This window comes from Martes martes, assembly GCF_963455335.1.
Source record: "Martes martes genome assembly, chromosome: 18".
Taxonomy (NCBI): domain Eukaryota; kingdom Metazoa; phylum Chordata; class Mammalia; order Carnivora; family Mustelidae; genus Martes; species Martes martes.
In genome coordinates this window covers 11,129,708-11,141,847 of record NC_137906.1, presented here as the reverse complement: position 1 = coordinate 11,141,847, position 12,140 = coordinate 11,129,708, and the positions used below count along the sequence as shown (strand labels likewise).

Sequence of the window (12,140 nt, the reverse complement as noted above, 5' to 3'; positions counted from 1 at the left end):
CGTGCGTCGGGCCTGACCCTCGCACGCGCCTGCGCCGAGTCGCAGTCAGTTTGGCGTTGGATCCGGGAAGGCGCGGGGCGCCGAGTGGTCACCGGCGCGCGGCGGGCCGGCCCGAGGCCGGGCAGCAGGGTCTCCGCCATGCCCGGGATGGTGCTTTTCGGTCGGCGCTGGGCCATTGCCAGCGACGACCTGGTCTTCCCGGGGTTCTTCGAGCTGTCCCTGCGAGTGGTGTGGTAAGAGCGGCGGGCTGGGCGGCCGGGCGGGCGGCCGGGGCTCGGAGGGAGCGGGTTCCAGCCGCCCGCGAGGAGCGGCAGTGTCGCTGGGTTTGTGCGCGCGGACGCGGAGCCCACGTTCCCTCGTCTGGGTCTCCCCACCGCGCGAGGCCTCCGAGGACGTGCGTGCAGCCGCTCTGCCCACTTCTCGGAGGGCACACTGAGGCCGGGTCTGGGGACCCCCAGGTCGGTCCCTGTCGCGTGCGGCGCGGAGGCCTGGCTCCGGGAGCCTCCGGGACGTGGTTACGGACCAAAGGCCGTGCCCTTCGGGATCTGCTTCCGGGAGCCAGAAGCAGCCACTTGGCATTATTACAGCGCTCGGCATGGAAACGCAGGGCAACCAGGGTCAACCAGAGGAAAGGATGGGAAATAGTAGCCTGCTTCTCGTTCCAGAACTGAATTCCCTGAGGAGCAGCCAAGCTTGGCACAAAGTCTGCAACCGATGGGAAGTGGAATTGGGCTTCTCCAGTCTGCTCCCAGAGGGGCTGAGCAGGGAATAAATACAGCACCACTGTAATCGAAGAGTGCATTCTTTTTTTTTTTTTTTTAAGATTTTATTTTTTTATTTGACAGAGAGATCACAAGTAGGCAGAGAGGCAGGCAGAGAGAGAGGAGGAAGCAGGCTCCCTGCTGAGCAGAGAGCCCGATGCAGGGCTTGATCCCAGGACGCTGGGATCAGGACCTGAGCCGAAGGCAGAGGCTTAACCCACTGAGCCACCCAGGCGCCCCTCGAAGAGTGCATTCTTGAGGGGAAAGGAATATAAAAACGTGAAATCCTGAAAGCGGCTTCTCAGTAGTTCCATCGTTTTCATAGCCGAGTCTCTTTGAGGTTATTTCCCATTGTTATTTCCAGACCCAAAGTCCTAATACCACAAAACTGGCAAAAGCATAAAATGTTCTCTAGTCCCAATTCCACACCTGGGTTTGAATCCTTCATACAGTGTTCTTGCCAGCGCTGCTCAGCCATTTCCTGAAATACAGCCCTTTGGTGCTGTCTTTCCTTGTTCTGCACTGAATTACAAAAGATACTAAGTCTGCAGTACGAGGCCTCGCAAGATTATCAGTGTTCCCTGTGAAACATCTTGGCATATCTTGATTACCACCTCCCGGTTTTTTTGCATTACACACAGCTGATGACAGTGCGTGTTTGTCAGTTCCTTGTTAATCTCCAGAAATAAACATATCTTGTTAATATTTTAGCAAGCCTGCATTTTGTTGGTTTACACTTGTGTATTTGAGTCATGATAGGGCAGCTGTTTTTCATCAGCCCGCATTATAGTTGCCTGCTTACGGCATTAAGTGCCTCTTTGGTATGAGAGCAGGCATAGAATTAGGAACGATCATGTAAGCACAGGAAGTATAAAACTCATTTTTTTAAAAATTGGCTTTAGGGGCACCTGGGTGGCTCAGTGGGTTAAGCCTTTGCCTTCAGCTCAGGTCATGATCTCGGGGTCCTGGGATCGAGCGCCATGTCGGGTTCTCTGCTTGGCGGGTAGCCTGCTTTCCCCTCTCTCTCTCTGGCTGCCTCTGTCTGCTTGTGATCTCTCTCTCTGTCAAATAAATAAAATCTTTAAAAAAATAAATAAAAATTGGCTTAAAAAAAGTCACACTCTTTAATTGACTTAGTAGATCTTTTATTGTTTTTCTTAGTAGATCTTTTATTGGAGAAAATTGTATTCCAAAGCAAACTTCACCTTGCCTTGGGAAATTAACTCTTTTTTAAAAAATTTAATTAAAATTAAAAAAAAAACTCCTTTTATTTTTTTCTGTAATTTTTTAAAAAAATTTTTAGAAGGTTTTATTTATCTGTTTGACAGAGACACGGCGAGAGAGGGAACACAAGCAGGGGAGTGGGAGAGGGAAAAGCAGGCCTCCTGCTGAACAGGGAGCCCAACTCAAGGCTCGATCCCAGAGATCACGACCTGAGCCGAAGGCAGACCCCTGCAATGACTGAACCACCCAGGCGCCCTCTGTAATGTTTTATAATGTAGTCCCTTGGTTTCCATTTCTGACCCTCCCTATCTCTCGGCAGGTGGATTGGCATTTTGACTTTGTACCTTGTGCACCGAGGGAAGCTGGACTGTACAGGCGGCGCCCTGCTCAGCAGTTACTTGATCGTTCTTCTTGTTCTCCTAGCAATTATTATATGTACGGTGGCCGCCATCACGTGTGTCAGCATGAAAGGTAAAGGGTAGCCTTTTCTCTTTGATACCTGTTCTTTTTTAATTGCTTTATTGAGATATAATTCATGTACTGTACAATTCACCCATTGGAAGCATCCAAGACCGTGATTTTTAGTATATTCCCAGAGTTGTGCAGCCTTCACCACAATTTTAGTACGTTCTCATCACCCCAAAAAGAAATCCTATGCCTGTTAGCAATCACTCCTCATTTTCCCCCAATTTCCTCAGCTCTAGCCATCTGCTGACCTACTTTGTCTGTAGATCTGCCTGTTCTGGGTCATACAGTTGGAGTCATCCACTATGTGGCCATTGGGTCTGGCCCCTTAAACTTATCATGTTTTCTGGGTTCATTCATCTTTTAGTGTGTGTCAACTCTTTATTCTTCTTATGACTGAATAATATTGGCTCAGTCGGCTAAGCATCCGCCTTCAGCTCAGGTCATGATCCCAGGGTCCTGGGATCCAGCCCCACATCGGGCTCCCTGCCTAGTGGGGAGCCTCCTTCTCCCTCTCCCTCTGCCCCCTGCCCACCCCTGATCCTGGGCGCTCATGCCCTCTCTCTCTCTCTCTCAAATAAATAAAAATTTTTTTAAAAATTACGTCGACTGGCTTGCCACATTTTACTTATCCATTTGTCAGTCGGTGGACATTTGGATTATTAACACTTTTGGGCTATTCCAAATAAAGCTGCTGTGAACGTTCACATAGGTGTTTTTGTACGGACAGAGGTTTTAATTTCTCTTGGATGTGTGCCTAGGCATGGAGTGGGCAGATCATGTGGTAGCCCCAGGTTTAACCTTCTGGGGAGCTGCCAGACTGGAGTCCAAGCAGCTACACCATTTCTTTTTCAGTTTATAAAGAGTTTCGGTTTCTCCCCATCATCAGTAGCGCTTACCTTTGTCTGACTTTCCGATCCTAGCCGTCCTGGTGGATCTCTCTGGGGTGGTGATTTGCAGTTCCTTGGTGAGCATCCTCTCGTAGCTTACTGGCCATTCGTGTATCATCTTTGGGGATGTGTCTACTCAGATCCTTTCCCCGTTTTTTGTATGTTTGTTTGTTTTAAAGATTTTATTTATTTGACAGAGATCACAAGTAGGCAGAGAGGCAGGCAGAGAGAGAAGAGGAAGCAGGCTCCCTGCTGAGCAGAGAGCCCGATGCGGGGCTCGATCCCAGGACCCTGAGATCATGACCTGAGCTGAAGGCAGAGGCTTAACGACTGAACCACCCAGGTGCCCTCCATCTATTCTTAATAATAATTTTTTCTCCATATTACAGTTTTCTGCAGTCACTTTGCTGAAAATGTTGGGAGCCTTCCCTGTATGAGTGCTCAGGTTCATAGGAGGAGCCGAGCATTAGAAACTGAAAACTTGGCAGTCAGAGGCAGGGCTAAGTGGCACGCCGCCCTCCAGCACGTTTCATCATTGCTTGAGTGGGGCTGGGGAAGGCAGGCTCACACATTCCAGATGATGGTGAAAGCACTGGGAGGAAGAAGTTGATAACACTGGGCAGCAGAGTCGTGATCTCGGCGGTGAATGACCAACTGAAACTGAAAAGATGGGGGTAGCTCGTGGGGAGTGATGGAGAAATGTTAGTGGCCGAGTATTTCATGAGAAAGACCACAGGGTTTTAGATGTCCGAGAGGTGTGGCATGTGCCCACTTAAAGAGACGTGTATGGAAAAGAGAGCGCTGTGTATTTGAGCATGCCCATGAAAACATGAATGCGTGCATGAGTGTCTAGAGCAAAGAAGGTCCCCGTTCTGTGGCTTTAGCACCGTGGAGTTGTGGTTTCAATGTTGTGTTTTTGTTGTTTCTTAGAGTGTGTGGGTGGGGGTTTGCAGAGGGAAAGAGAGAACCTCAAGCAAACTCTGCACTGAGTGCGGAGCCCGGTGCAGGGGTTGATCTCACGACCCTGATCTGAGCTGATTATGATCTGAGCTGAAACCCAGAGTCGGTCGCTTAACCAGCTGAGCCAGCCAGGTGCCCCAGTGCTGTGGAGCCTTTCGTGAAGTCTGAGTTTCTGCAAGGTGAAGCATTTGGGTTGGTGTCACTTCATCTGTGGCATCATCTCATTTCTTGGCCCTTTCTGTTCATGTCCTGTTCTGGTTAGGAGACTCAGTGTTCAGATCTGAAGCAGGAATGTGAGCTTTTTTTTCCTTGAGTATTATTTCTTCAGACATTTTTGGTGGTGTCGGGGCATGTACACCGTGGTAGATGGCCGTGTTCACTTAGGCTTCTCCCCTTAAGCACTTGTGTAAGGCCTGCACGGTCTCACACTCACGGTTAGAGCTCAGAAGACATCTGATGGTGTACGTGTTAGGCCTTACATGCCAGTAGTTTGTGTTATGGGTGGGTTGCCTGTCCAGCAGCCTCTTCCAAACAACCCAGTTTTATTTGGGACGTCCCCCATCCCTCACATATGAAGTAAGTGTGTCAAAGAAGCCAGCTCTCCACCCAGCTCAGGAATGATCCTCACATGTCAGTGACTGGTTCTGGAATGGACATGTGACCCAGTTGGAGCCCGTGAAACTCAGGAATTTTCTGGAAGGTTCTGGGAAGTCTTGATCCTCGAGGAAAGATGCAGAAGTAATACAGTGTTTTCAGCCTGGGTGATTCTGTGGAGGGAGGAGCTGCTGAATTCTTGGTGTATCTCCACTCACAGCCGGGACGAGCTGACAGAGGAGGGCAGAGTCGTGAGAAGCCAGAGAGCCGGGACGCCTGTCCCAGCGCCTCCGCTTCAGTCCCCAAGTCAGGGCAGGTCCCGGGTTCTTCCTGTTTTTCAACTTTTGTTACTTGTGGCAAGAGGTGCCACAACTGAACTAAAAGCAATATTTTATAAATCACGTTAGTTTAAGTGCCAGCCCTGAGATCATGATCTGAGCTGAAACCAAGAGGCAGTGCTTAACTCCCTGAGCCACCCAGGCATCCTTGTTAATTTTATTCTTGATACGTGGGTAACTTCTGTTGCCCCTTTTGTTCCGGGAGGCGTCTCAGTAATTAACCTGTCGCTCGTGCTGGAAGGCCATGTTTACATAGCTTTCGGCTGGTCTTACTCTCTCGGAGAGACACCCCAAGCTGCAGGGGGCACATGTGGGACCAGCGGGGTTCGGTCATCTTGATCCAAGATACCGAGGCACGTGCGCTCCTCTCTCTCCCCCGGTCATCGGTGTGGCATAGCTGGGGAGAAGCTCGATGCTGCGGTTTCTGGTGTTGACCTGAGAACCGCCCTGGTAAAATCCTTCTGTTCCTACCATGGGGGAGGCTTAGTTAAGGAAGGTCCAGCCTCACGACAACCCCGTTTTCACAGCGGAGCACCCTCAGCCTCCAGGGTGTGCCGTTTGCTGTGTTCGATGTGGGTTCTGGGCCGTTTCCTTGCGTCACCTCCGTGCTCGTCTCCCGCTGGGGAAGGTTGGGGCAGTGTGTAGAGCCGTTAAAGCCCAGATGCTGTGACACGGGCCTGCCTTCTGTGGTCTTGCACGAGTGGCTCTGCGGCACCGGTGAAGCCCCGGGCGGCACTGCAGTCCTTTCCGGGAGGAGGTTCTGCTTCGGGGTCGGTGGGGTCTCCGCCTCCCCGCGCCCTGGGAGCAGCAGGTCCTCTCCGGGCCCTCCTTGCCTTGAGAGGAAGATCTCTTTTTTTTTTTTTAAGATTTTTTTTTTTTTTAATTTGACAGAGAGAGATCACAAGTAGGTAGAGAGGCAGGCAGAGAGAGAGGGGGAAGCAGGCTCCCTGCTGAGCAGAGAGCCCGATGCGGGGCTCGATCCCAGGACCCTGAGATCATGACCTGAGCTGAAGGCAGAGGCTTAACCTGCTGAGCCACCCAGGCACCCCGAGAGGAAGATCTCTTATCTAAGTAAATAACCATGTTTTCATCGGTGGGTTTGACTGGATAAAGGAGGTTTTTTCAGTATCTTGATTTCTTTTTGGAATCTTAGAACTCTGTTTCCCGCTTCCTTGTTTACGACTGTGTTTCATGTGCAGAGTGTCGCAGTGCCGGGCCTGGCGCTGTGGGTGCTGCTGGGGGCCGGCCCAGCTGGGGTTTCCTGCTGCGGGTGGTCAGCTGTTCACAGCAGGCTCCAGGCGGGGCGCGGGGTGGGGAGGGGGTTAGCCCTGCCCTCTTAGTCCCTCAGGGAGAGAAGTTGTTTTGGTTACCTTGTATTTTGTATTTGTGCCAAACAGAAACTTTAGAACATGAGTCTAATTAGTTACCCAGTCTAATGGAGGGTGATTCTTGGAACATAAAAGATGTTTCCTCGGGGCGCCTGGGTGGCTCAGTGGGTTAAAGCCTCTGCCTTCGGCTCAGGTCATGATCTCGGGGTCCTGGGATCGAGCCCCGCATTGGGATCTCTGCTCAGCAGGGAGCCTGCTTCCCCCTCTCTCTCTCTGCCTGCCTCTCTGCCTGCTTGTGATCTCTGTCTGTCAGATAAATAAAATAAAAAAAAAAAAGAAAGCTGTTTCCTCACCAGATCATTCTTTACATCTTAAGATTGTCTTCACTCATGGTTTTGGGTTTTTGTTTTTGTTTTTGTTTTTTTTTTTCACTGTTTTTGTTTTAATCATTTGGCATTTTTGTGTCGCTTCAGTTAATACTTATCACACCTTTTCCCAGAGGGAGAGAGCTGAGGTTTTACATGGAGAATTAAAGCACACGGACCTCTGGGCCACTTGGGTTTGCGGGAGACATGGTGAAAAGGTTGCGTCTGTGTGTTGGGTTTCTTCAAGTGTTCGCGTGCGTCAGAATTGTTCACTTTCCAAGAGTGCGGACACTGGTGAACTGGAGAGCCGGGACCATGCAGACCTGGATTGTGGGGGTTTTGTCATTGTTGTTAAGATTTTATTTATTTATTTGACAGAGTGGGGGAAGGGGCAGAGAGAGGGAGAGAGAGAATCTCAGGGAGACTCCCCACTGAGCACAGAGCCAGATGTAGGGCTCAATCTCACGACCTTGAGATCATGACCTGAGCGGAAATCAAGAATCAGAGGCTTAATCAACCCTATCACCCAGGCACCTCCTGGGTTATGTTTTAGAAAGTAGTTACTAAGCTCTCTTAGCCTCAGTTTCCTCATTTGTAAAATGGGGCAGTAACTGTCTTCAGAGCTGTGAGGATTACACGATAATGGGTGTTAAGTGTTTCACGTGGTGCCTGAACGCCATACGTCTCGAGCAGGTGGTGGAGTTATTTTCTAGAGTCGGGTGACCATGTATCTCTGCTGGCCTGGGACGGTTCTGTTTTGTGCCCGATGTCCCAGCATAATTATTCATAGCACCTCCTTCCTCTCTCAGAAGTGTCCCAGTTTGGGCAATGATTGTATGGCCATCCCAGTTAGAACCCTGAAGTCTCTTGAAACCCTCATAAGTCTAGGAAATGAATCTGAGGCTTTTTGTCCAATTTCTACCCCTCACTTGGTCACTTGCTCTCAGCCTTGGGCATTGGTTTCCAATTAAGAGTAGAAACCATCTATATTAGTAACAGATGCTCTCCGCCCTCTGTTTCTGTGGAAAGGAAGTCTCCGAGGAAGCCAGGTGCCCAGTTTGAGTATCTTCTGTGTTTTAGGAACCATCTGTAATCCTGGACCACGGAAATCTATGTCCAAGCTGCTTTACCTCCGCCTAGCACTCTTTCTGCCAGAGATGGTCTGGGCTTCTCTGGGGGCTGCCTGGATAGCAGACGACGTTCAGTGTGACAAGACAGTGGTGAATGGCATCATTGCCACTGTTGTCATCAGGTGAGGTCTTCCGTCTTCTCTTTCAGTTTCTTGTCTCAGATGCATTTGAGATGTAAGGAAACAGACCTTTCCGAGTCAATGCAGATAGCCCAACATCATGTGGACTTCCTCAAATTGTTAGAAATTGGACTTTTTTTTTTCTTAAGATTTTATTTATTTGACAGAGAGAGCACAAGTAGTTAGAGCAGCAGACCTCTAAGCAGAGGGAGAGGGAGAAGCAGGCCCTCTACTGAGTAGGGAGCCCGATGTGGGGCTCAGTCCCAGAACCCTGGGATCATGACCTGAGCCGAAGGCAGATGCTTAACAACTAAGCCACCCAGGTACCCTGAAATTGGACCTTTTTGAGTAAATCATAAAAATTGAGAGACATGCATTTATATATAAGAAATAATTCATCTCCCGTTAATACATTTATTGATAACATTTTTTTTCTTGCTGGTTCTCGTTCTTCTGTATTCCATTCTTTCTGTTATTAGAAGGGAGAAAACCCAAAGACCAAATCAAGGGCAAAAACTAAAGGCAGGATGAGAAGAAACACCAGTGTCAGGAATTGTGAGGGACTAATGGGTGGCACTGGGTTTTCCCAGTCTCCAGGCTCGCAGTCTTAGGAAGGATCTAGTTACTTCCGCTGCTGGAGACTCATGCTGACGCTGCCCTTCCCATGCCGCACACGCAGGGGCAGCAGAGTCCCTTCACAGAGGTACAGTTTCCTGTGGTGCACGTGTTCGTGAACCACGGTGTCTGGCACATTGTGCCCTGAATGTATGAATGAAAAACCCATCAGAGTATCTCACGATGTGGCAGAGTTATTTGGGTTTTACCAAGCATGGCCTGGGTCATGGCCAGTGGACCATGGAGAACAGGTTCCAGCTACTTCCGTGTCCAGGCTGCAGCTCTGCCTACCAGGCACCTCCTTTTCTCTTTTGTGGTCTTCACTTCTAAGGCTCTGACTTCTGTGGGACTGGGGTCAGCCACGGGCCCATAAAGAACTTTCTAGAAGAAACAAATCGCTCACCTCCACCTGGTTCTGGGAGAGCCGCATCTGGACGTGGGACCCAGGGTCCTCACACCTTCTCTCTCTGTTTTGCAGCTGGGTTATCATCGTCTCCACCGTGGTCACCATCATCATCGTCTTTGACCCCCTCGGGGGTAAAATGGCTCCATATCCCTCCGCTGGCCCCAACCACCTGGATAGTCGTGAGTCCAGCCAGCTACTTAATGGCCTCAAGACAGCTGCTACGAGCGTGTGGGAAACGAGAATCAAGCTGCTATGCTGTTGCATCGGGAAGGACGACCATACTCGAGTAGCTTTTTCGAGTACGGCAGAGCTTTTCTCAACCTACTTTTCAGTAAGCTGAAGGGGTCTGCTTTCGTCTCTTTCTCCTCAGTAAATGTCTCTCATGTTAACGTGAATACTCTGTTCACTCCAAAGAGCTCTTGTACAGGTGTGCTCTGTGGCGTGGCGGGGTCGGGGGTTGTTAGCGCAGGGCCCTGCGCTCGCAGACTCCCTGGCCGGTGCGTCCTGGTGTGGCCACCTGTTTGTCACGCTGTCGGGATTCGTAGTTCATTTTTAAGGAGCTCCGTGATGGAACCTGCATGTTGTGGGGTGGATTTGCCAGCTGGTCCCCTCTGCAGGCGCCAGATGCGGGCGGTGCCGTGTGTCCAGGGAGCTGTCAGACCCCGTCTGCTACTTCATAGCGTGATAGACGTGACAGATGACTCTACTCCTGAAGGAGAGTTTGAGTATGTTACTACCATGCGGGCAGGCGTCTTCATTCTAGAGCGGTTTCTTCAGTGATTCGGGAGCACTCGTTTTCTATCACATCCAGCGTTTTCCAGTACTGTTCTCTGGGAAACTGTTGTGTTCAGTGTTGAGACCAGGGAAGGGAGAGGAGTTCTCATGACGTCCTGCGTGACTGCCGGTCCCTCCTTGCCTCTCTGTGGTGTCTGCTTCTGCGGAGCCCAGGGCCGGCCTGTAGGTTGGCCCCAGGTGGCCGCCTCCGTGCAGGGACCAAAGAAGTGTATCTCCCTAAACTAACCTTCAGGGAGTGCTCTGGTCTGGGCCTAAGACAGTTGGAAGAACTGATGCCTTAGGCAGGGTGGCCAGTGCCTGGTGCTTCCTTGCAGACTGGAAGTGGCTGGAGGCAGCCAAGGATTCCTGCTGCTCCAGATCCCGCCTGAAGGACAAGGGGACAGCGGGCACAGGAGACCTCCCCCTGCTGCTTTCCTCGTCTGAGGTTCTTTTGGAGGCTTGCTGTAGCCACAGAGTCTAAGTTCAGTCTCTTAAATCTCTGCCAGGGACTCTTGGAACAAAACCACGGCATCGTGAGCAAGAGTCTAAATTTGGGCGAAAATTGGCCATTTAGTACAAAGACGGTGAACTTCCTTATCCATTTGCTCCCAACTGTACAAAAGCCGTAAAGTCAGTTAAGTAGTTACGTTAACTTGAAATGAAATTTGAAAGTAAGAGCTCGGCAGCATTTCTCTGTTCTCCCGTGGATTTGTCTGAGGGCAGGATTGTAAAAATCAAGCTCACATACAGATGGAGTCTTGAAAGGAAAATACTCAAGGAACATCTTTACGTGTAACTGTGCGTGCGTGTGTGTGAACTGTAAAAAATAAACTGACTTTTAAGGAACTCAGAGGCCATCGCTGCTGAGTTGTGCGACAAGCCACTGTTTTTATCCAGGACACAGATCTGGTGCCCAGCGACATTGCGGCGGGCCTCACCCTTCTCCATCAGCAACAGGACAGTATCAAGAACAGCCAGGAGCCAGAGGAGGTGATCAGCCACTCCCCAGGAACCCCCCAGGTAAGTCCCTTCCTGTTGGGTTGTCAGGTTTGGACATTTACTCCTATTCGTACATCTTCAAAAAACAAAACAAACTGGCCAGCAGCGAATTCAGGACCGTTGGCTTGGAATGTGATGTGTGGCTTGTGCTGGTTGCAGTCCCTCAGGAAGAGGGAGCCCCTTCCTGGCCGCTTCACCGTCCATTGTATTTTTAAAGCATTTTCTTTTAGGAAATGGACTGTTGAAATCTGTACAGCAAAAGTCCTTTGTGGGATGGGCCTGATTCCCCCGGGTGCATTTGCTCTCTTCTCTGGGCCGAGGGAGCAGAAACGGTTGGGTTTTGCTGGAGGAGTTTTCCTGCCGCAGGTGTTGATGCTTCCGAAGGAGGTTGCACGTGGGTGGGTGTCCTTCTCTACACCTCATGCAGGGGCCTGGCGCTCTGCTGTCCTCACGCACCTCGCGCTCCGTCACTGGCTTGTTCCAGCAGGGGCTGCAGGAGTCAGTAGGGGTTCTTGCTGATCACGTCCACTGTCCTGGCTGCAGTCCTATAAAACCCGGGTCTGTCTTCGTTCCATGTTCCAGGACAAGTTTTCCCTGTGGAAGTCCCCTGAGGTCTGTTTAACGAGGAAAGAAAGGGACGTCATTAGGAGTTGGAGTTCAGGTTATGATCTCCGTGAGTTGGTCCCATCCGTGATGGGCTCTGTTGTTCTTCTCTTCCAGGAAGCTGATTTGGACACCGAGTTAGCCAACTGTCACCATTACATGCAGTTTGCAGCAGCGGCCTACGGGTGGCCCCTCTACATCTACCGGAACCCCTTCACCGGGCTCTGCAAGATTGGTGGGGACTGGTGGGTGGGCGCGCCCGGCCCTGCCGGCGTGCTGCTCAGTGCTCCTCGGAGCCCTCGTTGTACTTTCTAAAAATAATCCCGTTGCCCCTTTCCAAAAATGTTCTGTTTTGAAATATTTCAAAACCGCAAGCGGGGTACCAAGAACGCCCATCAATCCTTTATCTGGAGCCACCAGTTGTGACTCAGTGTGGTCGCATGTGCTGTCACCGTCGCTTCCTGCTAGAACTCCAGCGGCAGAGAGCGCACCCCTTACCCCCTGCTGCTCTGGCCCCGTTTCCCGAGAATGAGGACCTTCTGCACGTGCTCAGGACGCTTCTGCGCCAG

General features: G+C 50.7%; 1 protein-coding gene across 2 annotated transcripts in view; it reads left to right on the top strand.

Moving 5' to 3' along the window:
- The window catches only part of DAGLB (diacylglycerol lipase beta), a 32,741-nt gene continuing 20,601 nt past the window's right edge, over window positions 1–12,140 (top strand). Inside the window, exons 1-6 of one of the 2 annotated variants that reach the window (XM_080830754.1) lie at window positions 1–233; window positions 2,305–2,456; window positions 8,006–8,177; window positions 9,268–9,526; window positions 10,867–10,989; window positions 11,689–11,816. In XM_080830754.1, coding sequence (XP_080686880.1) covers window positions 139–233; window positions 2,305–2,456; window positions 8,006–8,177; window positions 9,268–9,526; window positions 10,867–10,989; window positions 11,689–11,816 — 929 coding nt within the window. In that variant the 5' untranslated portion in view covers window positions 1–138. The remainder of the gene's footprint in view (window positions 234–2,304; window positions 2,457–8,005; window positions 8,178–9,267; window positions 9,527–10,866; window positions 10,990–11,688; window positions 11,817–12,140) is intronic. The other variant, XM_080830755.1, reaches the window with a different exon arrangement.